General features: G+C 34.8%; 1 protein-coding gene and 1 pseudogene across 1 annotated transcript; one reads left to right on the top strand and one right to left on the bottom strand.

Moving 5' to 3' along the window:
* Positions 1-914: 914 nt before the first annotated feature.
* LOC149258595 (12-oxophytodienoate reductase 3-like) lies at positions 915-3,846 on the bottom strand. Its single transcript, XM_089372194.1, has 4 exons — positions 3,429-3,846; positions 3,207-3,347; positions 2,500-2,630; positions 915-2,210 (listed from the first exon to the last, which is right to left on the bottom strand). Exons 1-4 carry the CDS (start codon positions 3,560-3,562, stop codon positions 1,384-1,386), a joined length of 1,233 nt encoding a protein of 410 aa, XP_089228320.1. The 5' UTR covers positions 3,563-3,846; the 3' UTR covers positions 915-1,383.
* Positions 3,847-10,265: 6,419 nt separating this feature from the next.
* LOC149258594 (putative E3 ubiquitin-protein ligase RZFP34) overlaps positions 10,266-26,516 on the top strand; it is a 115,613-nt pseudogene continuing 99,362 nt past the window's right edge.

Genomic DNA, 26,516 nt, shown 5'->3' with positions numbered 1-26,516 from the left:
CATACTTCCTTTAAGCCCCTCAACATTATCTAGAGCTCTTTTAGGTCTATTAAAGATCATGTTGACAAACATTACTATAGATGCTCACTAAATGTTCCCTCTTCTAATTAAATAATAATGTGCAAAAACATAATTAAAAATATTGTTCTTAGTCAATACAAAAATGGTCACATTAAATGCATATGACAAAACAATTGGATAACAAATAAGAATCCCTACAGGAACATGAAAATGCAATTGCTAGTCTACCATTGTTCTCAAACAAAATTTGCTTGTTGAATTGATTGACTGACAAAATTTGCTTATTGAATTGATTGAATTTGTTGAACTGAATACTTTATTTATTTTTTTATATAAAAATTTGTAAAAATATTAATATTTTTATTTGAGACTGTATTTTATTAAAAATAAAAATTTAAATTTAAATATATATAATTTGATAAATTTAATTATTTTTTTGTTAATTTCTTTTTCACTTTTAAAGATCGAATAGTTCTAATAAAGGTTCATTAAATTCACAAGTTTAACCAGTGAATCTCTGTATACAGTGAAAAAATTCGCCAAACCTCCCGAAAAAAAATGAGACTCAAAAACTACTCCGACGAAAAAATGACACTCAAAAACTACTCCCTAAAATTTTGAAGAAATCCATTACCCAAAATATAATAACAGTATTACACCCTTCACCGATACCAAATAAATAATAAAATAATCTTATATAAAAAAATAAAAATAAAAATCCCAGCAAGCTATGCAAAAAAGTCCTCCCAAAAACACAAAAACGACATGCTACCAAGGGGTTACTGTTCATTATGAAATAAATATGACAAAATAAATTCTTAAAAGCAAGATGTCAGAAAACCGGCGCACTTACTCAACATGTTATTTATTTCATTTTATGAGCCTTAGAAATAGTGGACTGTTTTGGTGGATGTACATATCTCGGGGCAGTCGAACCCCATCGCCCGTTTGTATCCATCCCGTATTAAATGTTTAAACAAAAATAAACAGAAGGTTCTGTGCACCATTATCGCCACTAAAAGATCAAAACCATGCGCTAGGGTTTGATATCAAGCATATCGTTGCCACACAAATGCCTTCCGTTAACTGCAATATATTGTATATCATTCCTGAACTTCGACGGTTGAATTGCTCTGAGTATTGTGTAATATCTCGGTTGTTTGAGCCGGCTGGGCGTGAGGCCCCTTTGCGTGGGGCCGCTCAGGAAAAATATATGCAATAATTAGGATATTTTGAAATCCATGGACAATATGCATTTCATGTACTTCACAATAACTTGCAGATGCTATCGAATTAATCAATTACATTAGAAAATGAATCGTCATTTGAATGCGACGGGTCTATAGTTTTGTACTTCAAAATCTAGATTTGATTAGCTATTATATTTGCAGTAGGAGGATTCATGTAAAATGGGTAATCAGTGTAACCGGCAACCTGATGATGAGTGTAGAATGTGGATCTATCGTACTCGTTGAGCCTGGAATCAATGGCGAATCTGAGAGGCAGGTCTGGATTCGAAATGAATAGGCGACCGAAGGATATCATGTCTGCATGGCCTTTAGACACTGCTTCCATGCCACTTTCTCGAACATATCCCCCGCTCCTCATCAGTGCTCCTCTGTATTCCCCTCTCACTGTACTCCACATTCTGGCGGTCATGAATTCGGCTTCCGTCGTACCGCATTGTTTTATACCTTCTCTGGTGAAGCGTGGCTCGGTGACATGCAAATAAGCCAGAGCGTAACGATTGAGGAGACGAATCAAATGGCGAGTGAGAGCCAGACAGTCGGAGTCCGTTGCCCCATTGTGGTCTATAATAGGAGACAGCCGTATGGCTGTGCGCTCCGCCCCGATCTCCTCAGCCACGGCCTCCACAATTTCGCGGGCGAAACGGCAGCGGTTCTCGATGCTTCCGCCGTATTCGTCGGTTCTGTCGTTGACGCCGTTCTTGAGGAATTGGTCGATCAGGTAACCGTGGGCTCCGTGTATTTCCACTCCATCGAACCCGGCCGATATTGCGTTTCTGGCCGCTCTACGAAACTGCTCGACTACTACAGATATTTCGGCCGTCGCGAGGGCACGAGGTTGGGAGAAACTCGCCAAGGAACCATCCGGCATCAAGATCTTCCATGGTTCTGGAATTTGCTGGTTGGTGGACGACAGTGGAGCTTCTTGGATGGGCTGATAAACTGCGTCATCAAATAAACAAACGAGGAACTCGTTTATAACTTTATAATATACACACATTATTATTTTATAGTGGACAACAGATTCATTAGATCCCGAATAACCATGCGTACAGACACATTAAATGCTACAGCATTGAGAGAGATATCCCAACGACAATTTGATATTTTAAATCAAAAAATTAAAACCAGAAAGATCCATAGATCTGCAACTACTCCGTGGCGTTGAAATTGCTGAGCATATATTATTTTCAAACCTGTGAGGATCATGAAGTATTTATAGATTACAAACCTTTGTGCGACGCCCTGCCGACATGCCATATCTGGCAGAAAATAATGCCGCCTTTTTCATGAACGGCGTCTACAACTTTTTTCCATGCCTTGACTTGCTCATCGTTGAAAATGCCAGGAGAATGCGGGAACCTGCACAGCGGCTTTGTTACTACGATACGATACGACTTCACTCCAAAAAAAATGGGTGTTCTGGATTTTTTTTGGATGTTCTGGACTGCTACATGAATAGGTAGGCAAAAAAAACATATTAGGTAACTTAGTTTGGAAGCATGCAGTATTTGAAATCTTCGATTAGGGGAAAAGCTAAATGGACTAGGTCCCATCATGTAAGATGTGAAATTGGTAGATGGATTTAGGTCCACATGATGTGGAACTGGTAGATTAGCAATCCCTAAATAATATTGAGAAAAACTAACTATAAAATTGAGAAGACTAACTTGCATTTTGGCCACGGAGAGGTAATAGAAACACAATAACATTTTATCAAAAAATGTGCAACTTTCCTGTCAGTTTGCTATAAACCTAAAAGTAAACAATCTCAATAAACATTTTGAGGAAAAAGACTACCAAATAGCAAATTTCTTACTCCAGGTCCATAATTTAAGTCGACAGTGGGTGGTCTCTTAGACTGCGAGATCTGTGGGCTTCATGGCTTCTTTCGTTTCATTTCATGGGAAGGAGGGACGTATGATGAGGAGAGCGTACCCGATGGCGTGCGCTGAGATTGCGTTTGCTTCGGTGATGAGGAGGCCGCCTCTCGTCGTTCTCTGAGAATAGAACTCCACATGGGAGGGTTGCGGCATGCTGTCCAGCGCGCGGCATCGGGTCATCGGAGCCAACACAACTCTGCAGATATTCGTGAGTTGAAAATTATATAAACAACTAACAATGAAACTAGAGTGTGAAATGGGAAATATAGTAATGTACCTGTGAGATAGACTGAATACAGAACCCATTTTAAAGGGCGAAAGGAGATCTTGAGGACTACATGTTGTCTTCGGTGATAAACCGTTGTCTTCGTGATTTATAGTTTGGTGATCAGAAATTGTTCGAGTTTCCATGTTGAGTAGCGAATTAATGAACAACCAAACGCCTATAAAATGATACTAATCAAAGATAAATTGAATGAAATATTTCTGCGAATGGTTTTGATAAATGATTTGTTCGCAGAAGTGGAAGACTTAGATCGTCAGTGGGATCTATCCTTAAAGACAAAGAATAAATTGCTCAAACTTGGAGTCGGAGGAAGCTGGGATAAATGGTTTGTTCGCAGGGGTGAAAGAATTAGATCATGAGCTGGATCGATTCTTACAGAGAGACAAAATTCGGATTAGGAGGAGCCTGGGGCCATCGTGTCTATAGGCCGCCGCGTCGTCGGAGGGAGTTGCTTCTCCATTTGTCACTGCTCATAATTTTGACACGTATTCCGATATAATCGTGTGGATCAGGTCGGGCTTCGTGGCTCAATTTTTGTCGTCCATTATTGTTCTTTGTAAGTTTAACGGTCACATCAAAATGTTAAATGTTGGAGTTAATTTTTTTCATTTAATTTCATTTTTTATTGTTTTACTAGTAAACTTATTTTCAGTGGATAAAAAACTTATTTAAAATCAATAAAATTGTATATATTGATTTCTTTACGTAATTTTATATGGTAATTTTGATTGATTTTTTTGGAAATTAAGAATTTTAATTTTTCCTAATTATTTTTTAGATGGTTTTTTTTTGGGAATTAAGGATTTTTGGAATTTTAAGTTTGAGTTTAATTGTTTATACAATTTGAGTGTTTAGGGAATGTCCAGTGGTTTTTGAGGATGTTAAATTTTTTTATTTTTTTAGATAATTTTTTTTTATTTATTTTTCATTAATCAAAATGAGAAATTACATATGGCTTTGCAGATTGTAGAAACCCAAGAGAAGAAGACAAAAGATTAGATTAGATGCACAAGACCAAAGAAGTAGAGAGGAGGTAGCTAATAAACAATATTGACAACACTATATCAGAGTAGCACAAGACCAAAGAGGCATAGAGAAAATCGCTAATAAACAACATTGACAACACTAGATCAAACCAACACAAGGCCAAAGAGGTAGAGAGGAGATAGCTAATAAACAGACGAACAATGCCAAAACAAAGGAGAAGAAAATAAAGACCGCAATAAGAAAGAGACAACCCCAAAAGAAACTAAACGAGGATCAAAAACCAAATGAACCAACTACCTGTAAAATGCCATCAATCTCGAGCTCAAAAAACATAATACCAGGACAGAGAGGGATCCCTCTCTTAGATAGAACATGGAGGACAAGTTTTGCTCTCTGTACACATGCATGAAAGATATATCAGAGGAGGAATGGAGAGCCTTGATGTTGATCATCCAATGGTGAAGCAAAGGAATCTCCAAGGAATTCTGCCCTAGAGCCCATTTATGAACACTTTAGAGTCTCTAGCCACCCTAAAGGAATGAGTGGCAAGCCACACAACATTCTAAAGAATTCCCCACGACACTACTAAAAAGTATTGAATTCACTTATGCATTTAAAAACACATTTTAACTACAATCTTGCCAAAATTTTCATCATCGAATTTCGGCCAAAATGTAAAGTCTTCTCACCATTAGAAATAATATATTTTATAGAAAATATTGTATTTTATAGAAATGATTTGGTTATGGAAAGAGTATTCTTTCTGATAATAAAACTTTGGTTCCATGTAAACATGTTGAAATGTGAAAACTTTATAGATACACTTTCTAAAGTTGGACTTATTGTTGATGACGGCCTCATGAGATTCTGGAACTACTTGGATGGAGCAATCTTAGAAGAGGGTCTCATAGATTTTCCATAGCAACCACTTTTTGGAGACTAGGTGTGTGCTTTAAACGACTAGAGATAATATTTTCCTCCCTACTTTTTGTTTGGAATCATTTTGAACATTTTATGATGAATTTTTTTCAGTGTTTTATATAGTTTTTAATTTCATTCTATGCATCGCGGGTTTATAATGGAAATTTAGATGAAATATATGTTTTTAATAGATAAATATGATCGAACCATATATATTAGTATATCTTTCTTTCAATAATTTTTTTCATCTGGAAAAAAAATTCTCAAAATATAACTTAAAAGCTATTACAAATACTAACCTATCATGTGTAAAAATTAAATCGAGATAAAAAAAAATTCCTATTATTTTTTATATTTTTTACAACCATCCACATAAATTTAATTAACAAAATTACATGTATAAATAAAAATATTAAAAAATATATTTTGATATAAAATACAATTTAATAAAAAATATTATAAGAAATATTATAATCTGACAACCTTATTCCAACCTTATTCCATGTAAAATCTTCAAGATATCAAAAAAGGCGACCAACGCCGATATTCGACGTGTACAATAGTAGGTGCGAAAAAGATAGACACTCGATATCGCACAATTCGTTGAAAAATAGGAAGAAGAATCAACTTTGATTTTGCTATCCAGCTTTGGAATTTCAAAGCGGTAGTCCTTCCAATCTCATGGTTTTAACAATTTTAATTAATGTGGGTTTCGATGATTTCAAAAAAATAGTAATAATTTAGAAAAATTTAATAATATTTGATATATAAATTGTTTCGTAATCAATAATTTATTTATTAAATTATTTTCAGGATAACTCTAAGGAATACAAATACTTTATAATTTTTTATAAATTAATTTTATATTAAAAAATAATTAATCATCAATAAATTAATTAAAATTTTTAAAATTTATAATAAAAAAGATAGTCAATATAATTATAGTTAAAGATCCTCATTCAAATCCGAAATATAAATGCTATTATATATAAATAATAATGTAAAATTTGATTATATATATATTTATAATATATATTCATTGTCGATATTGAATGATGAAGCTACTTTACAACTACACTCCACTAACTCTTACATAAAAGCTTTCCAACTACCGCCTAACTACAACCCAACAATCTTAAAAAGTTTTACAAGTACCACCTAACAATTATTACATAAAGTTGTTTTTAGTTAAAGGTCCTTTTACTTAGGCAGTACATTTCTAGGTGAAATTTTTTGAAGAGTAACCTGACAATTCTTGGTAAACTTGAGTTGAGAAAATATATTATATATTTATTAAAAAAAATATTATTATATAGTTTTTATTAAAAAAATACGTATATTTTCATATATTTAACATAAAATTATTATATATGTGTGGGGTTTAAGGTTTTGGAAATTAAAGACGTTTTAATAATAGGATTAGACTAATTGAGCTAACCCATAGGGTTTCGGGTTTTTTTTATATATAAAAGCGCTCCTAATGAAATATCATGTCACAATAAAATTTGGATGTTGAAATTACCATTAAATTATCCTAACCACTTAGGATATACTCAATTTGTAGCATTAAATTAATATATAATATTTCAAAAATAAAATATAAATAAAATATTTTAATATTTTTTTTGGAGAATTATTTCAATATCATATATATATATAGGATGGAAGCTGGAATTTACCATCGTGATCATGTTTGATTGTCCAAATAAAATTCTTTAAAAAGACAAAACTTTGTCTCATATGAAATATTTTATTTAAAAATATCTAATAAAATAATTATTGATCACCTACATTGAAATAATTTTTCTAAATGTCATATGTCAACTTTAGTATAAGAATATGTTAACTTTAGTATAAGAATTGAATAAATTACATGTCTTCTTTCATATATAAAAATAGAAAAAATATGTTATTAATTTTTTTTTCACTTTCAACTACTTCAAAGATATAAGATATTTTTTAAATGCATATTTTTTTATAATCAATGTTATATATATATATATATATATTTAAATGTTAGAATGAAAATGTATTTTTAAATCAATTTATCATTATTATTTAATAACTATTTCATAAATATAACATTTGAATTTAAACTTTTGTTTTTAACATACATATATTTACATAATTATATATATATATAATATTTAAAAAATATAAATATAAATTTTAATTAAACTATAATCTTAATAATTTTTATTTTGATGAACATAATAAACTTTTATGTTGATGAACATGATATAAATGTTACAACAATACATTTATTTTATTTAATGTTTTACACCTATGTTGCGCGGAATGCATTCGACATTTTGGCATTTAGTGCGCTGAAGCTTTAAAACGAAAATTCAAAAACAATTTTAATTTTATATTTTGCATTTGGCAAATACTTTATTTACTAGATATAAATATTACCCACAAATGTTATCCATGGAGTAAATAATATGAAATTACATTCTTTTACATTAACACTTAAACATCATATATACTTACAATAAATTAGGCTACTCATAAAATTGATCTTTGATATTTTATGGGGTTTGACTTGTTAGCATATTTATTTGTAAGTTTTAATAATATAGGTTTGATTATATAATAGGTATATGTTTAATAATTTGTAAATTATATTGGATATTTTGTTAAATAGTTTGTCACAATAGATTTGAATTAGTGATTTTCTTGGTTTCCTATGGTTTGTGGTTGTTCTTGGGTTAGGATTCATGTTTTATTTCCATTTTAGTTTGTCTCAAAGTATATGTTTGCTTTGATTTCTTATTTTCCTTGTTCTTCAAATTTGTTTTCGAGTGTTTAGTACGGGAAAATCTCCATTTTATTTAAGGCGGTGTGATCACGATTGCATTGCCTAAAAGTGGTTTTTTTGAAAGAGATTAATAGTAATTTTTTGTTGTGGTTTTGGATTTTCTGTTTTGATGTTTGGGCTTTAGTCTTATGCTTTCGTTCTTGCTCTCTGTGCTGTAGATTGCTCTTTTCCTTGAATCATGGCTCGTATGAAGCCAACGATGGTGGTGGAAGATATGCTTAATCAAGGATGCATGCAATATGGGTTAGTAATTAAATTCAAATCAATTCATTAAAACTGGGTGACAAGAATTAGATGCACTGCTATTACACATCATTTTTTTTAATACTTTCTTTTTGTTTTTCTTCGTTTTGGAGGTTTTCTGTGACTATAGATATAGAGAGAGTCCCAGAATACAATTCTTTGTATTTGAAATTAATCTCCTATCAATCTCTTTACGTTTTCTTCAAATCTTAAAGTCGGGAGATTTTGGAATGCTCTAAAGCCTTCTGGTCAGTTTTTGTGCTGTTAGTATACATTGATTTCAAAATAAGATTTTTATAATTTTTTCTTTCATTCTTTGTTCGATATCTTTACTCATGGAGCTCTTTTATTTTAGTTCACCAGGCTGAACACATTTTTTCTACTTTGGGAATATCCTCTCACTTGGAACCATTGAGTGGTGTAATGGCATTGAGCAAGCGATATAGTAGCAGAGTATTTGCTTGCTTTTTGCATTCTGTGGCAGGATGGTAGAGAAGACAAGGATCCGGGACACTCGGATTCTAATGGTTGCTAGCCTAGTTTCAGCTACTGCCCTCACCGGCATCGATGTGAAATTGGCACCTGGAGCATGCAATTGGCAATTTGAACAATTTGTCGTATGAATGCATGCCCCATATGAGTGCATGCCTGCATATTTCATATTTATTACAAAAAATATGTGGGAATATGCATACATCTCATCTCCTGTACCAAGAGAAGGGACTAGTTTAGAATTTTATTGCAAATTTTATTGACCTAAACATTTGGAAGTCAATATGCCCATATCATGAAAATATATGGTGAATGAAATAAATTGAACCCCGACATTTTCATGGTACTTATTTATAGCACCCTTGAACTAGTGTAGTAACGAAACTTTCTGTGAACAATGAGTAATTGTGTGCTACTGTAATCCAGTAGAAGTCGTGGGGTAGCCTCTTTGTGTCCATGACCCAACAATAAATTTCTGTTGGCACCCTTTAATGCAGTCGGTTTTATTTCAAATTTCTCTCTAACAGCGAGGTCTATAGAACAACACTTGTGTCAAAACGAAGCTGTCCTGGCTATCAACTACCTTTCTTTATGATTTAGTTCTTTCATTATACTAAGTATAGTTCTCTATTGAAGGAGGGGAAACTTTGGGCATTCTCCTTAATTGAAGGTGGAGAAACTTTGGGCATTCTCCTTAATTGAAGGAGGAGAAACTTTGGGCATTCTCCTTAATTGGTAAAAGAAAAAATGGAGTGGATTCTCTCTGTTGCTAACGTTGGAAACCTATAGTTGGTGCATGTGTTCTTTATGTGGAACTAATTTCAATTCTTAACTTTATCTTCTTTAGAGCTAAAAAACTATTACATATTATGCGGGGCTATGGTATCCCACATATTTGTTCTATTTATCCCAAAATTTGGCCAAAATCAAACCTATCTCATCTCATAGAACAAGAAAATAGGTTGTGTCAAAGTGACCTCTTTGTATTGCTAACACAAGAAGAGTATTTTTGTGTGTCTCTCTATTTTCTTCAGCTTAATTTACTTTCTACTAAGACAATGAATCTCAGGGAATTGAAGTGTGCAAAAATAAAATTCATTAACGTGGGGCTATGGCATTTCTGTTTTTAACTGTGAAGGAATTCATCCTGGTCATTTGTTGTCCTTAACATAAATATTTAAGGTAGTGAGTGTCTACATTGTTTGACATGCATACCCATACTGTATTTGGTATTTCTTCCTTCAAATAGAATGGAGATGTTCAATACACTGTTCTTTAATGTAACATTTATACCTTTTATTTATTATATATAATTTTGATATATTCTTATTGGTATCTCCATGCATCTTACAAAGTGGTGAAAAATGTGGCATACAGGGATGATTTTACTGATGTGTGTTTTCTTGATACTGATAATTGATGGCAGATGTTCACACTACCGCCGTAGATGCCAAATAACGTCTCCATGTTGTAATGAAGTCTTTGACTATAGGCATTGTCATAATGAGGCCAAAGTATGCTTCTTTTTCTTTACTTCATTCATAGCTATTTCAAGTTCAACGGTTGTGTTTGGTTTATATACTTATTAAAATAGGACTAGAAAATTACGTCTCTTCTAATTTCATTTGTGAGGGTACAGTATGGACTGATCTCATATCTGAATAGAATTCAATGGATGTCCATCCGCTTGATAGACATGATGTACCACACCATGAAGTTCGAAAGGTAAGGTTCTATCTTGTTTTCCAGTTAGATGTTATTCATTATGATGTTTGTCTTAATGCTCTGAACAATATGTATTCTTTGTAATTAGTAAAGATTTTTTAGGTTGTAACATCATAATATTTTCTGAAGGTAGATTTGAAAGATGTAAATATTTAACTTTTATTCTTCTCAAGAGATAAATGGTCAATTATCTAGCAAATTTTATCTAACTTGCTAAATTACGATATTGCTTTTGTTTATTTATAGTTATTCTTGTATGTTTGCAGTATATTGCTCTTGTTATTTATAGTTATTCTTGTATGTATGCAGGTTATCTGTTCACATTGTAGAACTGAACAAGATGTAAGAGCTGAGCCTTTTTAATTTTAATAATGTGCATAAAATTTAGAGGTAAACACTATAATTCTTCTTGAGTTATTTTAAAAATGATTATGCACTGTCATTTTGCAGGTTCAGCAAACCTGCATTACTTGTGGTGTGTGTATGGGAAAGTACTTCTGTGAAAAATGCAATTTCTTTGATGACGAGGTACGTTTTTAATGCCTTTTCAAGTTTAATAGTTCTGGTTCAAGAAAACAAAGAGTTTCATTCTTACAAAATTATAAAAAGATGGCAAAATTATAAAAAGATGGTTTGGATGTATACACTTTTGGTTCTAATTATACTTGCCACTTTGGTTTTCCAAGACTCAAAACAGCAATACCACTGTGATAGATTTGGAATTTGCAGGTATGCTTTTCTCTTTTTCCTTTGATGTTTCTCGCTCTCTTGTAAAGTAATATTTCATGCTATTGTGAAATATATTAGATGTATTTCTTGCCTTTGACTTTAGCTACTTGTGTTGGTTTTCAGAACTGGTGGCAACGATAATTTCTTCCACTGTTATAAATGTGGTATGTTCTTTGTGACTTCTCAAATTATCACTGCTTCTTCTCAAATTATCACTGCTTCTTCCCTTGTTTCATTGTAGTGCGAGAATGATTTATTTGCTCATGTACCTTTTTCTAGGATGTTGCTACTCTATCCGCTTGAAGGATTGCCACCCTTGTGTGGAAAAAGCAATGCACCACAACTGCCCTGTGTGTTTTGAGGTAGGTCACACTTATCTGCATAGTGTAGTAATTGTAGTTTTCTTTTTATAGCATAATTTAGACTGAAGTTATTTAGATATCTGAACCCTCGTCTGTTGACTCCTCTGCAGTATTTATTCGACTCTACAAAGCTTATCAGCGTATTGCCTTGTGGTCACACTATTCACATGCATTGCTTGAAAGAGATGCACGAGCATCTTCAGTAAGTTTCATATGTGGCCTGTTTTGTGCCCTGGCTCACAACCTCTTGTTATGACTTCTAATTGGATGGGTCGACTCGAGCTAATTGTAGCTGCTTTCTGTGAACAATGAGTAATTTTGTGCTATTGTAATCTAGTAGAAGTCATGGGGTAGCCTCTTTGTGTCCATGACCTAGCAATAAATTTCTGTTGGCACCCTTTAATGCAATTGGTTTTATTTCAAATTTCTGTCTAACAACGATGTAAGAACCTGAATCCTATTATTAGAGCCTCTATTTTGTTATACACTAACAGATCTATTTTCCTGTTAATTTATAAATAATAAAAGGAGCTTGCTGACCTTTTTACATAGCTTTAAACATTTAACATCTTATCATTTTATCATAAGCAACATAAATTAAGGTGAGCATTCCATTGATATCAACTTAACAAGAGTAGTCTATGGAAAAATACCTGTTCCGGCGGTTGATGATGATACCTTTGTCTTATAGCTCCAGCTGAACGCTCCCTCTGGCTGACCCAACCGGATTTACCTCCCAGCCAACTAGGAAATAAATTCCTAGCCCAGGAAACCTCCATAGGTTCCCTAGCCCTCCGTGCCCAAGTCCAACCAGATATAGTGTGTCCTCAAGAAGAATGTGCAAAACTAGATAATGATACTTTCCTCCTCTCAAACCCAAGAAACCTCCACAGGTTTCCAAGGTCTCCCAAAAATCATAACAAGGCCAAACAATCACAACCAACCCCCACAATCCTAAGCAAGACTCCAACTCCCCCTTTTCTTCCTTCCCCCTTCCCTTTTTATACCCTCTTTCCTCAACCACCTCTCATTAATGTCATTAACTCTCACCCATCCTTGGTTGACTTCTCTTCTAAGCTAGGAGTACATTTGGAATTGTGACATGAATATAAAATTGAGAATTTAATGGGAAAGGATCATGTCTTCTCCCAAGTAAATCTGAAAAGTACATTTGGGAATGTGAAGTGTAAATACATGGAGAGGACCATGTCTTCTCCTTAGTAAATGTGACGGTACATTGGGGAATGTGAAATGAATAATTATATATTGATGATAAGATGGAGAGGACTATGTCTACTCCCAAGTAAATGTGAGGGTACATTGGGGAATGTGAAATGTAATTACATGGAGAGGACCATGTCTTCTCCTTAGTAAATGTGAGGGTACATTGGGGAATGTGAAATGAATAAATATATATTGATGATAAGATGGAGAGGACTATGTCTTCTCCCAAGTAAATGTGAGGGTACATTGGGGTATGTGAAATGAATAAATATATTTTGAATTAATGGAAGGAGACCATATCCTACATAATATTCAAATTGAGAAGGTAAGTGGGGAATTTGAATAATGGAAATCACAAATTTATTTTATGACCAATATTTCTCAATATTTTCAGATAATGTAAATATTAATACAATTTGTAGGATAAGATTTAAGTGGGGCATTACATACACCCCTCCTTCAGAAAACTTCGTCCCGAAGTTAGAATGAAAAGATACAAGGAGTTTGAAAGCATAGCAAACCAGAGAGAGTTATAGCATTAAAATTCGATAAGTCAGACAATGACATTACTTCCCATCAAGAGTCTCCAACTGATCTATATCTTCCTATCCACCCTGGCCTACTTCCGCTCCCGCCCTATCCGTCCTCTGCTGCCTTATCAGTGGCAAAGGCCACACTGACCACTGATAAAACCGACATGGTGGAAGCGTTGAATGCCTCGACCAAACTTTCCACAGCAGGAATCTGGCAATCGTCATCACACGTCTAGGGGGAGCATTCAGCTGTCCTCCCCACGATTCCAGGTTTCGGAGGATACACGGTGGGAAACACCTCCACCCCTCCTTCAGAGCACGGACCACACTACAGAGCTGGTTGGACTTGTCATCGAATAATCCAGTCAGGTCGTCTTGCCACCTGTCATTTTCATTTTACTCATGTCATAGGAGTGCATATCAAGTAGATACCAAATGTAATAGAAAAATGTACATCATACCTTTCCTCATTAGTCGTCTCGACCTTCCCCAATGGAATAGTAGATCTTGTTTATCATACGGTTCTTTCCAACCTGTAGTTTAGTTCTCATCCATGCATATATACAACCACAAAATAGATATAGATACATGATCTTAAACATCATGTTTATTAAGCCCGATGTCCACGTGTCAATTTTGTTGTTCATACTGGAAATAAATCTTACATCAGATAAATCATAATTTCACTAAGTCATTGATTAGATAAATCATATCTATATAAGCCTATACGATGCAACAATAACTTTGACAAGTCATGCACTAGATAAATTGTATCCAAGTAAGTCATACATTTGCTCATACATCCAACATTTCCATCATCAATACCAAATCCATCAATTGATTTTCATGTGTCCAACCAGATGTATATAATGTTCATAAATAACAACATGGAACTGCAAAAGAGAACCGCAACATAGGTGGCTATCTATGTTAAAATGGGCATCATAAACGCTCATGTGACATCCTTGTGGAACCCCTCAATAACAATTAGAGTTGAAACAGATTCAACTGTCCATCATGGAAAATAGCATTTGAACCCGTATATGCTATAAGGTGGTACCAAACCCAAAATAATAGCAAGCAACAGATTAGTGCACTATCAATTCCACTAGGAGGTGCTAGTATAAGTTTTATGCATATAATTCCCTTAAAACCTTAGTGAATATAAAATTCCTGCTCTTCCAATTTGATGGTTTTTTTTTTTTTTTTCATCTTCCAACCCATTTAGTTAACTTTGAAAATAAAAGACTCCAAACTTCAGAAACTGTTTCCCAACATGATTTTCATACTTTATTTTTTTCTTGTAAATTGAGAGGAATGTCCTCTAAATGTCAAAAGGTTCAAATTTATTATATATTTAATCATTGTTTACTAGTACTAAAACAATCTCATGATATATATTGCAGCTCACAATATGATCAGACAAATGAGAAATAATTAAAAGAACGGAATAATTGCCTTTGCCCTGTTGCTATTAGTATTTCCCCTCTAAATGGCATCGCATTTCTAAAGATGCCTACTCCTTTCATAAGTGGCCAGTGACCACAAAAGTTGCAAAGAAAGTTGAGGGTCCTTTTATCCAAAACTAGAGACACATTATTTTTCACGACATTTTTATTCAACACTAGAATAAGGGTAAAAGTGTATCCTAATATTTTCACTAGTCTTTTATTGACTAAATAAGCTTCCATTCTAAAATCCCAAATTCTCTACGAATTGATCTTCTCATTTAATTTAAGATCATTAAAAACAACTGTCAGAGTAAGCCTTACACAAGCCCATAGTATTCAATCTATATTTTCACTAGAAAATTCTACCCCACTAGACCATCTTTGTCAGGCCTCCATCTGTTATGCACCATGCAATAATTGTTGGCATCCTCTTTTCCTCAACCTTAGGTTACATCATGTCAGCCCATTTTTCTTTGGATTGTTTGCTTGCTGGTTTTATTGTTTTTCTCTGTTACCTGTACCTATTCATTATTAACTAATTTCTTGATTACTTTCTAGATTTCTTCGTCTTAGTAAACAAACAACATGACAAAGCATACTTAGTTACAAGACTATGCTTAATATGTATGGATTAGAAGCAACCATTACATTGAATCTCACCATGCTAGATTGATGCATTCTAGTGAAAATCGATTTTTGGAGAAGTTCAATTCAATTAAGAACACTTTAACCAATTAACCATGCCTTAAAAGAACTATCAAATGGTAAGGATAGTACAGGATCACTTAGGGAAAACTCTTGGCATGTTTTGGGCTTCGTAGTAACTCAAACCACTCTATACTATATCCCTATGTTTAAAGTAGAGGGCATTTAAATGACACATGCTAGTCAATAGAAGTCATAAGCATTACAACCATAAACTAAATTTCTATAATTAGGTCTTCGTTGTGACATCGTCACTATATCGCAGATCTGGTGTCTCCATTTATAGGTTCCAAGAAGCTTAACAACCTCATCTACTTATTTCTATAGTCATTCATCTATAGAAAGCATGCAATGTTTAAAATTTGTACAAAGATAAAGCTTATAATGGCCTTGGTGGGCTTAATGGTTAAGAACATGTATTTCCTTGTAAGAGATCATAGATTCAAATCTAGAGGGAAGTAGAAAAGGTAAACCTCTACAGACTTTAGTAGTCAAATCACTGCAAGGAGGTGGATCGCTTGTCCCATAAACAAGGGGTCTCATAAACCAATTTCGCGTCTGGCTTGGCCATGACCTATTATTATTATTATTCAAAGGGAGACTCTAGCTCTATTTGTAAAATTTATTGACGCATGCATAACATCAACATAGAACCAACTTGTAGTAGAAGTATGTTGAAGATCTGTTTTAATATAAAGCCTCTTTCTCACTTTTGAAGCCATGAAGGTACGAGGGAAACAATCTTCAAATGTAATGATGCTGGGATAATCACAAAGGACTCCTAGCTTCTTTGGAGATGAGCCTAAGCGCGTTGGGTCAACAAGTCATGCTATATATGGGAGCCTTTAACTGTAAAGAAGCTGGAAAAAATACGAAAGACTCCCTAACTTCTTTGAAGATTGGCCTTAGACGATTGGGTCAATATAACATACCATATACAGGAGACTCCTTGGATCCGAAGATGTGTCCAAGCCTAGGTGATATCCCTTAACTGTAGTCGTCTTAGTCTAGCCAACAAAAGACCAAATTATTTTCATGACATGAAGACAGTTAATCACTTGAAGATGGTTGTTTGGAGAACAACTTGAAGATAAATATAATCTTGTAAGGATATTGTCACCGTGCAAGAACTGTCAAATGATGAGATTAATTAACTGGAAGACAACTGCTCCCATGGTGATGGAGGTTTGAACTAGAATTTGCCAAAACAATCAATAAAAATCAATAATATTCAAAATTGCAAGAATGCGAGCTAGCTCCTATAGATAGCAACACTTAACAGAGTCCAGTAGAAATTTAACTACTTTTAGCTCCAGTTTCCTTAGACCTAGAAAATCATAACTAGCTACTAGATTCTTAAGTGATAATATATGACTGGAGATGCTAGAAAGTCTTCTTCCCTAAACATCAAATCCAAGTTGTTTAATGGCTGAAACCCCTGAACCCTTCCTAATATACCAACTCTGCCAGCTGCCCATTGACTTTTTTTTTTTTTTTTTCTTCTTGGATTCTAAATTGAACAAGGGATACTCTAGCCTGCCAACTGTTACAAAAAACTTCCTAATTCAGCAAATTAAACTTGAATTCTCTCTTTAATACCTCCAAAATCAAGGAAGTTCCGAGACATTCCTACTCAATACAGATCTGAAAGACTCAGATCAAGTGTTTTAGATGCAAAAAAAAAATTGCAGAGTGGAATTATTTTTCAGTTTCTGAATATACTGAGAAAGTTTTATTTGTCTAATAAGCTGCCATTCATTCACCCATTGTGGTTTCAGCTGGGTTGGGAGAAGGAAATCTAGCTTTTGTGGTGCCTATGGATCCTTGTTTCCGTTAACAAATAAGGAAAATATCCTTCTGTAGTTTAGAAAGGAGGGTTGTTTAGTTTTATTGCTAATCAAGTCAAGGCAAGCAGTAGTATTACATGTCAAAATTATGAAGTATCTACTGTGCATACTCAAATTTATATGCTCAAAGAAAATTCTATATTTCCCATAAATTTAAATAAATAACTATTTGATAAAAAGAAAACATATAAATAAAAGGACGAAAGGGAATTTCTAGATGACAATTGAAATATTTGTGGATGGCTTTATATAATAAATCATGACTAGAACGAGTAGAACAAGGAAAAATCCCAACAAGTTCTCCGAATTTTCTTGGATTTAATCTAGCATCCTTAGCAAGATCCGAGCAAGATATACATCCTAGAGGTTCCCATAATAAAAGAATTCTGAAAACTATGAGTTGTTGCTTATATTCTTCAGATCACAATCCTCAAGTTTGACAGATTGCTAATGCATGAAAGTGGAAACTATTCACTTCATACTTTCTACCTCAGCATCAAAACCAGATCCATTTTATGTATTTGACATTGGCAACAAAAAGTAATGAATGGTTGCGTTCTTCAATTGAGAGGCAATTCTAGCTTCCAATAGAGTTTTGTATTTGCTACAGAGCTCGTAGCCTAAAGATTTGTGAAGAAAAGAAAAGGGAAAATCAAGAGGTATAGAAGATGTTTCCACAGGAAGCAGTCTAATAACACATTCTGTAACTTTTTAGGCTTTCATTTTTCTCTGGTGTTCCATTTATATCATCTACAATTTGCTGTCTTTTCTCGATAATAATCCATTTGGTACCATATTGAACTATTACTTACCTATTGTCTGGCTAGCTGCACCCATTTTTTTTTATTTTTTTATTTTTTTATTTTTTCCTCTGAAAAAAAAAACAATTCCCTGCAGCCAGCCGATCCCAGAACTCATATGCTCACGTGGTGCTTCTTTTACGCTCTTGAAATGATCCCATGGCACTCCCCAGATGCTTCTAAGATGGTCTAGTAGTGCTCCTTGGTTTCTCTTGCCATTCATGTTCCATAGTCCACTCTTACCCCTCATTTTGAATGAAGCTTTGCTTGTTATTTTGATCACACACACACTACTGATTTTGATCACAAAGCAGGTTTACAGGATGATAAAGCTTTGGGTGGCCTAAGGACATATACGTGTGCTTGATTGGAGAAGTGTGTTTGATGATGTTGATGCTTTGGTGGTTCCTCCATGTTGATGTGGATAGATGGCTCATGTGATGAGCTTTGGTGCTATAGTGTATTATTGATGATGTGACGTGATCCTAGACATCGTGATGTTTACATTGATCACTTGACCTGGTTGATTAAGACGTTACAAATATTACAAATTACATTGATAAAGAAATCCTTGATTTGGTACTTGATTGGAAAGCAAGGGTAGCAATAGATGATGACCACTCTTTCTATGGGCATAACAATTCCACTTACAAAACAAGTGAAACTTGATGGTGGAATTATAGCGATCACCTCTTTAGTATCTCTTCTTAGGGTTCTTTGATGGAATACCCAAGGTCTCACAACTATGTTGACAAGAAGTCAGACATAATGCCTTTTACTTGAGTTGAATGTGTAGCCATGCACTTGAGTTGAATGTGTAGCCATGCATGATTGCTTTGAAGGAGTGACATTGGAAGTTGACGCAAACAGATTTTTCTTCATATGTGGAAGAGAAATCTTGTACAATTTCAATCAAATAATTAGATGTCCTTCATCATGATTGGGTCAATGGAGAGGATCTAGTTTCATCCAGATCTTTAATGTCACATGGTTCAAGGGATAACAATTTGAATATTCTTGATCACGTCTAATATCCTGGAGCACTGATAACACAGAGTATGTATTTCCATGAAAACCTGCAAATCCTCTAGAAAAGATAGGATATGTAGATAAATTTGGGGAACACCCAAAAATATATATATATACTTCCAAATTCCAAAAGCAGACAATGGATTTACTCCCCTACAAACCTGCAATGTTGCCATTATTCTCCCAAATGTTTCAGAGGGTACAAGAAAAGCGAAACCTATTGTTTGTGTTAATCCAGTGAACTCCGTTCATTTTGGAACCTCGTACATGTTGGCACCACCTTAAACATATATCAGAAGGAATAATAGACACTAAATAAGGATTTCTTCGGTTGCAACTCTCATTTTCTCGTAGTTGTTTTTGTAAGTCTATTTTAAGTTTCTGAATATTACATGGATGATGATGTTTGACTACTACAGCTTGTAACTTTCCTTTATTGCTGAGGTGATTTGCTTATTTTGCAACTTCACTTTCTCCTAGTGGTTTATCAATCTGTTTCGAGCTTCTAAACCTTGCACAATGATAGATTTTCACTAGTTTAGCTCAGTTATTCTTCACTACGCCAGGGCATACAGTCAGCAGGTACAGAATCAGATCCGTACAGCAGCAGCAGGAAGTACACATTTAAGGAAGGCTCTTACAGCAGCAGCTCTGGCAACAGTTTGCCAAGGTGCTTTTGGAAATACGACAATGGTCCCAAGTGCGTATCAGGCTATCAGCAGCTCAGTTTTTGAACAAAATCAGCTGCGAATAATCAAATATGAAGATTGAGACCCTCGCATAAAAACCTTGTTAGCAGGATATAGATACAGATGTAGCCACTGATATGGATTGGGTAAATTTTTAGAAATTTTGGATACTATACCTCTGGATTAAATACACATATCTTCTTGAAGTTGCCTGAGTACAAGGACAGATCTGAGGTATTCTCTGTCCTGCTGGTGAGCAGTTAATAACTTTTCCTGTTGTTGATGATCCGTTCTCAATCTGGAGCATACCCACAGTTCTGTTGAAGGAACCATACATGGTCTGGGCATCTTTTCTAAAACAGTTGGTACAGTAGTGAGCGGGGAAAAGAGGGAGGATCTAGTTGCTGAGAAATCAAACTTTTCAGATTGACTTTGTATAATGTGGAAGATTAGTCAGCTAGGCTGCATAATGCATTGCTTGGGTATACCTTTTGGAGTTGACGTGCTTTCAAGGGCTGTGTGGTACTGGTCCTAAACTAATTATGCGAGAAAGCTTATGTCATCAGATGAGGAATATGGATATATGTATAGGCTTCTATATACTTCCCTCTATGTTTGTTTAATTTTCAGTACTTAGTGATAAACTGAATGCCAGTAGCTTAGAGAAGGAGTTCAGCTAATAGAGATCAGAAACTTGGTAGATTGCGTTTATGGTTAGCTGATAAGGCCCTGTGATACTGGTCCTACACTAATTTGAAAGAAACTTACATCATCCGATGAGGATTATGTATATACCTATCAACTTCTATGCTCTTCTCTTTCTATTTGTTTAATTTTTGGTACGTAGTGATTTAACGCTGCTTCTGCACTGAGTCACCATACATGGTTGAATCGTCAAAATATATTCAAAATGGCAGCATTTCTTTTTATGTTCGATACATAATTTAACTCCTGGGGTATTCACTTGGAGGGCCTCCTCCCTTTATGATGTTAGAAATGAAATTGCAATTCAGTTTATATATTGAACCCTTATTCATATAGCTCTATACAAGCTCCAGCACAGTAAAAAGCTGCAGATATTGAAGGACCCCAATTCAAATTCTTGGAATATTGACACCTGTTATTTAAAATTTTTGGTCCCAACTGCATTTTATTGAGTCCAGCGTTGTGCATTACAAGTGAACATCCGACTCTTTCTGGAAATTATAGAACCATCATCATAAGGCATGCGATGGGAAGATTAATTGTCATAATACTAGATAGAATCTAGAGTCTGGACACATGTTTCACAATTTGTCAGACAGTGCGGGCATTAAGATGTTCAGGCAGGTTTTGATCAATGTTTTTTTTTTTTTAACTGTAAATATCTTCACCATCAAGATCATTCTTTAATAGGCCAGACAACAACAACAAAAAAAAAAGCCAGCTGCTGCTCTGAGAACTTGAGGAAGGTTTTCAACTCAGTTCATAAACACCTTATTGTGGTTATACTGATAATCTATAGGATAGATAAGATAACAATCTATAAGACAGTTACTGGTCATATCTGCAACTAACTTTTCTAGTTTGTGAATTGCCTTCTGGTCACTCTTACTGGCTAGTCCATAACAGTTGCTTCAAGTCACCGTTTTTATGTTCGTGCAAACCTCCTGAGTTATACCAACACTACATATAACCTTGTTTTCAAGGACATATCTAACAAGGACATACACATGGTTAGTGTATACGTTTGAAATAGAATTTCTATAAAGGCCAATCTATCTAGATGAGACTCAAAGGTATCCAATCCCATGACAAGTATTAGATCTATATTCAACGAACAAAACATAGCACAAACAGTGTTGGACAACAACTGAATTCTCAAAGAGCAACCATCCAATAACAGATGAACTAATACACCAGGATGGTGAAACTGAGTGCATCTTAGAATGGACCACATTCTCATCACTGTCTCACTGCATTTAGAACAATAAAATGGCATAATCAAGAGCTGACAGCAGTGGGTCAGGACCTAAAATAACTCATTATGGCGATATGTCCCAGTCCATAATACAGGAAAGCCCATGTCTAAAATGTATTGCGACCAGTCTGCATTCATGTCAGTTGAACACATAGTCAAGCTAACCAAGTGCTGGAAAGTTTGACCGCTCTTGAGTGACTGTAATTTGACTTTAACAGAAGAGCTACTCCATATTTGCTATGTGAAACCGTAAAATCGATTATCCACTTATATGATGCTTAATTGTGAACTCAAGTATGTGAGTAAAATGCGGATCCGATACAAAACGTTTAGTACAGCATGGCTAAGCTCTAATACATTTTGACCGCCGCTAAAATGGTTCATGTCAATCGACACTTTCTGCAACAAAATTGAAGCCGAATTTCCTAATGATACTAGTAAATTTTCCGCTAATTCCCCCCCATGAACCAAACTATCTACGAAAGTGTTTTCTAGTTTGAAATCGGCGTTCTCCATGAATTGCCTTATTGGTCCACCTATTCCAGGTAGTTGTGTATTACAGCAAACGGCCCTACTGTTTTTCTTTGACAACTTAATTGCATTTTCTCTTCTGGTATTGAAAAAATTTTGACTGTACTGGCGAATATGGTGTCTGGAAAATTTGGGGATGACCATGCTATAACTACTCTCATACTTATCTCGTCTTCCTGCACGCCAAAATCTGTTTGCCGAAGAGAAAGTCAGAAGCTAGACCTCCATTTTTCTCTCTAGCGCCTCTACTCACTCCGTCGCCGTCACTAAAAGAAAATAAGCGAAGCTTGGCTTCTGGGCGAGTAGGCCAGAGTCCTTATGCGCTTGTTCACCCTATAAATTTTCGACGCTTTAGAATTTAACTCAATTCTTATCAGCATAGTCACTCTACATACAGCCAGATGGGCCTTCAGATAAGAGCAAATCAACACATCGATTCGCTCTGTATTTAAATGGGTGGTCTCAGTTGGAAAATTTTCTTAAGAACTCTTCACATTGGCTTGTATTTCCGTTATGAAGTTTACCTGGCCCAAGTTATGAATATGCCTGTGTTCTTCAGGTCTCAAATCCTCAATATAACATCGCTAGGTGGTTTCCCCTAAAAGATGAATATAGCATGCCCTAATGCTGTTAAATTGCAAGTAGAATGTCATCCATTTTGCATTCAGAACCAAACGAAGAAAGGGAATTTAATATGTGGAATTACCCGAAAGTGGAAGAGAAATTCTCCTCGCCAGACCTGCCAACCGGAGGCGCAGTATTCCGGACGCCATTGTTGTTCTTTCTTGCAATAAAATAGGCGTACAAATAAGCCTAAATCTCAGCTAAACAGGCAATTTCTCCAACGAGATATCAGGCACTGATACTATAGACTGAGCAGCCCTTTGAGTGGATGGATACTGTGTTTGCTGAGAGCCCGCAGCTAATTTTGTGTTTTGTCCTCCGTTGTGCCCAGAGAAGCGAACTCTTTTAGTGGGAAAATTCTGGTTATTGGGACATCAAGCTTCTTCATCTAGGAGCTCGGTCCAGATTTTTTTTTATTTCTATAATATTATTTATTCTGTCAGGAATTTTACAGGCGCATTTAAGTTGAAGCAAAACACTAGCTCTGTCATATCCCTAGGCACTAAGCCATTGGACTACTGTTGAAACATTTTGACATTCTAATTTTCTGGATTTTCAACTATTTAATAAGAAATTTGATTATGGAATAGCCATTTAGTGGGCTTTGGGTCCAGATTTTGAACCAAAGCTCTGATACCATGTGTAAGAACCTGAATCCTATTATTAGAGCCTCTATTTTGTTATACACTAACAGATCTATTTTCCTGTTAATTTATAAATAATAAAAGGAGCTTGTTGACCTTTTTACATAGCTTTAAACATTTAACATCTTATCATTTTATCATAAGCAACATAAATTAAGGTGAGCATTCCATTGATATCAACTTAACAAGAGTAGTCCATGGAAAAATACCTGTTCCAGCGGTTGATGATGATACCTTTGTCTTATAGCTCCAGCTGAACGCTCCCTCTGGCCGACCCAACCGGATTTACCTCCCAGCCAACTAGGAAATAAATTCCTAGCCCAGGAAACCTCCATAGGTTCCCTAGCCCTCCGTGCCCAAGTCCAACCAGATATAGTGTGTCCTCAAGAAGAATGTGCAAAACTAGATAATGATACTTTCCTCCTCTCAAACCCAAGAAACCTCCACAGGTTTCCAAGGTCTCCCAAAAATCATAACAAGGCCAAACAATCACAACCAACCCCCACAATCCTAAGCAAGACTCCAACTCCCCCTTTTCTTCCTTCCCCCTTCCCTTTTTATACCCTCTTTCCTCAACCACCTCTCATTAATGTCATTAACTCTCACCCATCCTTGGTTGACTTCTCTTCTAAGCTAGGAGTACATTTGGAATTGTGACATGAATATAAAATTGAGAATTTAATGGGAAAGGATCATGTCTTCTCCCAAGTAAATCTGAAAAGTACATTTGGGAATGTGAAGTGTAATTACATGGAGAGGACCATGTCTTCTCCTTAGTAAATGTGAGGGTACATTGGGGAATGTGAAACGAATAATTATATATTGATGATAAGATGGAGAGGACTATGTCTTCTCCCAAGTAAATGTGAGGGTACATTGGGGAATGTGAAGTGTAATTACATGGAGAGGACCATGTCTTCTCCTTAGTAAATGTGAGGGTACATTGGGGAATGTGAAATGAATAAATATATATTGATGATAAGATGGAGAGGACTATGTCTTCTCCCAAGTAAATGTGAGGGTACATTGGGGTATGTGAAATGAATAAATATATTTTGAATTAATGGAAGGAGACCATATCCTACATAATATTCAAATTGAGAAGGTAAGTGGGGAATTTGAATAATGGAAATCATAAATTTATTTTATGACCAATATTTCTCAATATTTTCAGATAATGTAAATATTAACACAATTTGTAGGATAAGATTTAAGTGGGGCATTACAAACGAGGTCTATAGAACAGCACTTGTGTCAAAACGAAGCTGTCCTGGCTATCAACTACCTTTCTTTATGATTTAGTTGTTTCATTATACTAAGTATAGTTCTTTATTGAAGGAGGGGAAACTTTGGGCATTCTCCTTAATTGAAGGAGGAGAAACTTTGGGCATTCTCCTTAATTGGTAAAAAAAATGGAGTGGATTCTCTCTGTTGCTAATGTTGGAAACCTATAGTTGGTGCATGTGTTCTTTATGTGGAACTAATTTCAATTCTTAACTTTATCTTCTTTAGAGTTGAAAAACTATTACATATTATGCGGGGCTATGGTATCCCACATATTTGTTCTATTTATCCCAAATTTTGGCCATAAGCAAACCTATCTCATCTCATAGAACAAGAAAAGAGGTTGTGCCAAAGTGACCTCTTTGTATTGCTAACATGAGAAGAGTATTTTTGTGTGTCTCTCTATTTTCTTCAGCTTAATTTACTTTCTACTAAGACAATGAATCTCAGGGAATTGAAGTGTGCAAAAATAGCATTCATTAACGTGGGGCTATGACATTTCTGTTTTTAACTGTGAAGGAATTCATCCTGGTCATTTGTTGTCCTTAACATAAATATTTAAGGTAGTGAGTGTCTACATTGTTTGACATGCATACCCATACTGTATTTGGTATTTCTTCCTTGAAATAGAATGGAGATGTTCAATACACTGTTCTTTAATGTAACATTTATACCTTTTATTTATTATATATAATTTTGATATATTCTTATTGGTATCTCCATGCATCTTACAAAGTGGTGAAAAATGTGCCATACAGGGATGATTTTACTGATGTGTGTTTTCTTGATACTGATAATTGATGGCAGATGTTCACACTACCGCCGGAGATGCCAAATAAGGGCTCCGTGTTGTAATGAAGTCTTTGACTGTAGGCATTGTCATAATGAGGCCAAAGTATGCTTCTTTTTCTTTACTTCATTCGTAGCTATTTCAAGTTCAACGGTTGTGTTTGGTTTATATACTTGTTAAAATAGAACTAGAAAATTACGTCTCTTCTAATTTCATTTGTGAGGGTATAGTATGGACTGATCTCATATCTGAACAAAATTCAATGGATGTCCATCCACTTGACAGACATGATGTACATCGCCATGAAGTTCGAAAGGTAAGGTTCTATCTTGTTTTCCAGTTAGATGTTATTCATTATGATGCTTGTCTTAATTCTCTGAACAATATGTATTCTTTGTAATTAGTAAAGATTTTTTAGGTTGTAACATCATAATATTTTCTGAAGGTATATTTGAAAGATGTAAAGATTTAACTTTTATTCTTCTCAAAAGATAAATGGTCAATTATCCAGCAAATTTTATCTAACTTGCTGGATTACTATATTGCTTTTGTTTATTTATAGTTATTCTTGTATGTTTGCAGTATATTGCTCTTGTTATTTATAGTTATTCTTGTATGTATGCAGGTTAACTGTTCACATTGTAGAACTGAACAAGATGTAAGAGCTGAGCCTTTTTAATTTTAATAA

This window comes from Pinus tabuliformis, chromosome 6, assembly GCF_031772625.1.
Source record: "Pinus tabuliformis cultivar Carrire ecotype Pingquan chromosome 6, CPIR1, whole genome shotgun sequence".
Classification (NCBI taxonomy): domain Eukaryota; kingdom Viridiplantae; phylum Streptophyta; class Pinopsida; order Pinales; family Pinaceae; genus Pinus; species Pinus tabuliformis.
This window is presented reverse-complemented; position numbering and strand designations above follow the sequence as displayed.

Excerpts from the sequence above, each read along its gene's own strand:
- LOC149258595 (XM_089372194.1), bottom strand. The coding sequence starts at position 3,562 with ATGGAAACTCGAACAATTTCTGATCACCAAACTATAAATCACGAAGAC. Across the intron at positions 3,348-3,428 it reads GTATTCAGTCTATCTCACAG|AGTTGTGTTGGCTCCGATGA; the intron begins GTACATTACTAT and ends GAATATCTGCAG. Across the intron at positions 2,631-3,206 it reads ATCTCAGCGCACGCCATCGG|GTTCCCGCATTCTCCTGGCA; the intron begins GTACGCTCTCCT and ends GCCGCTGTGCAG.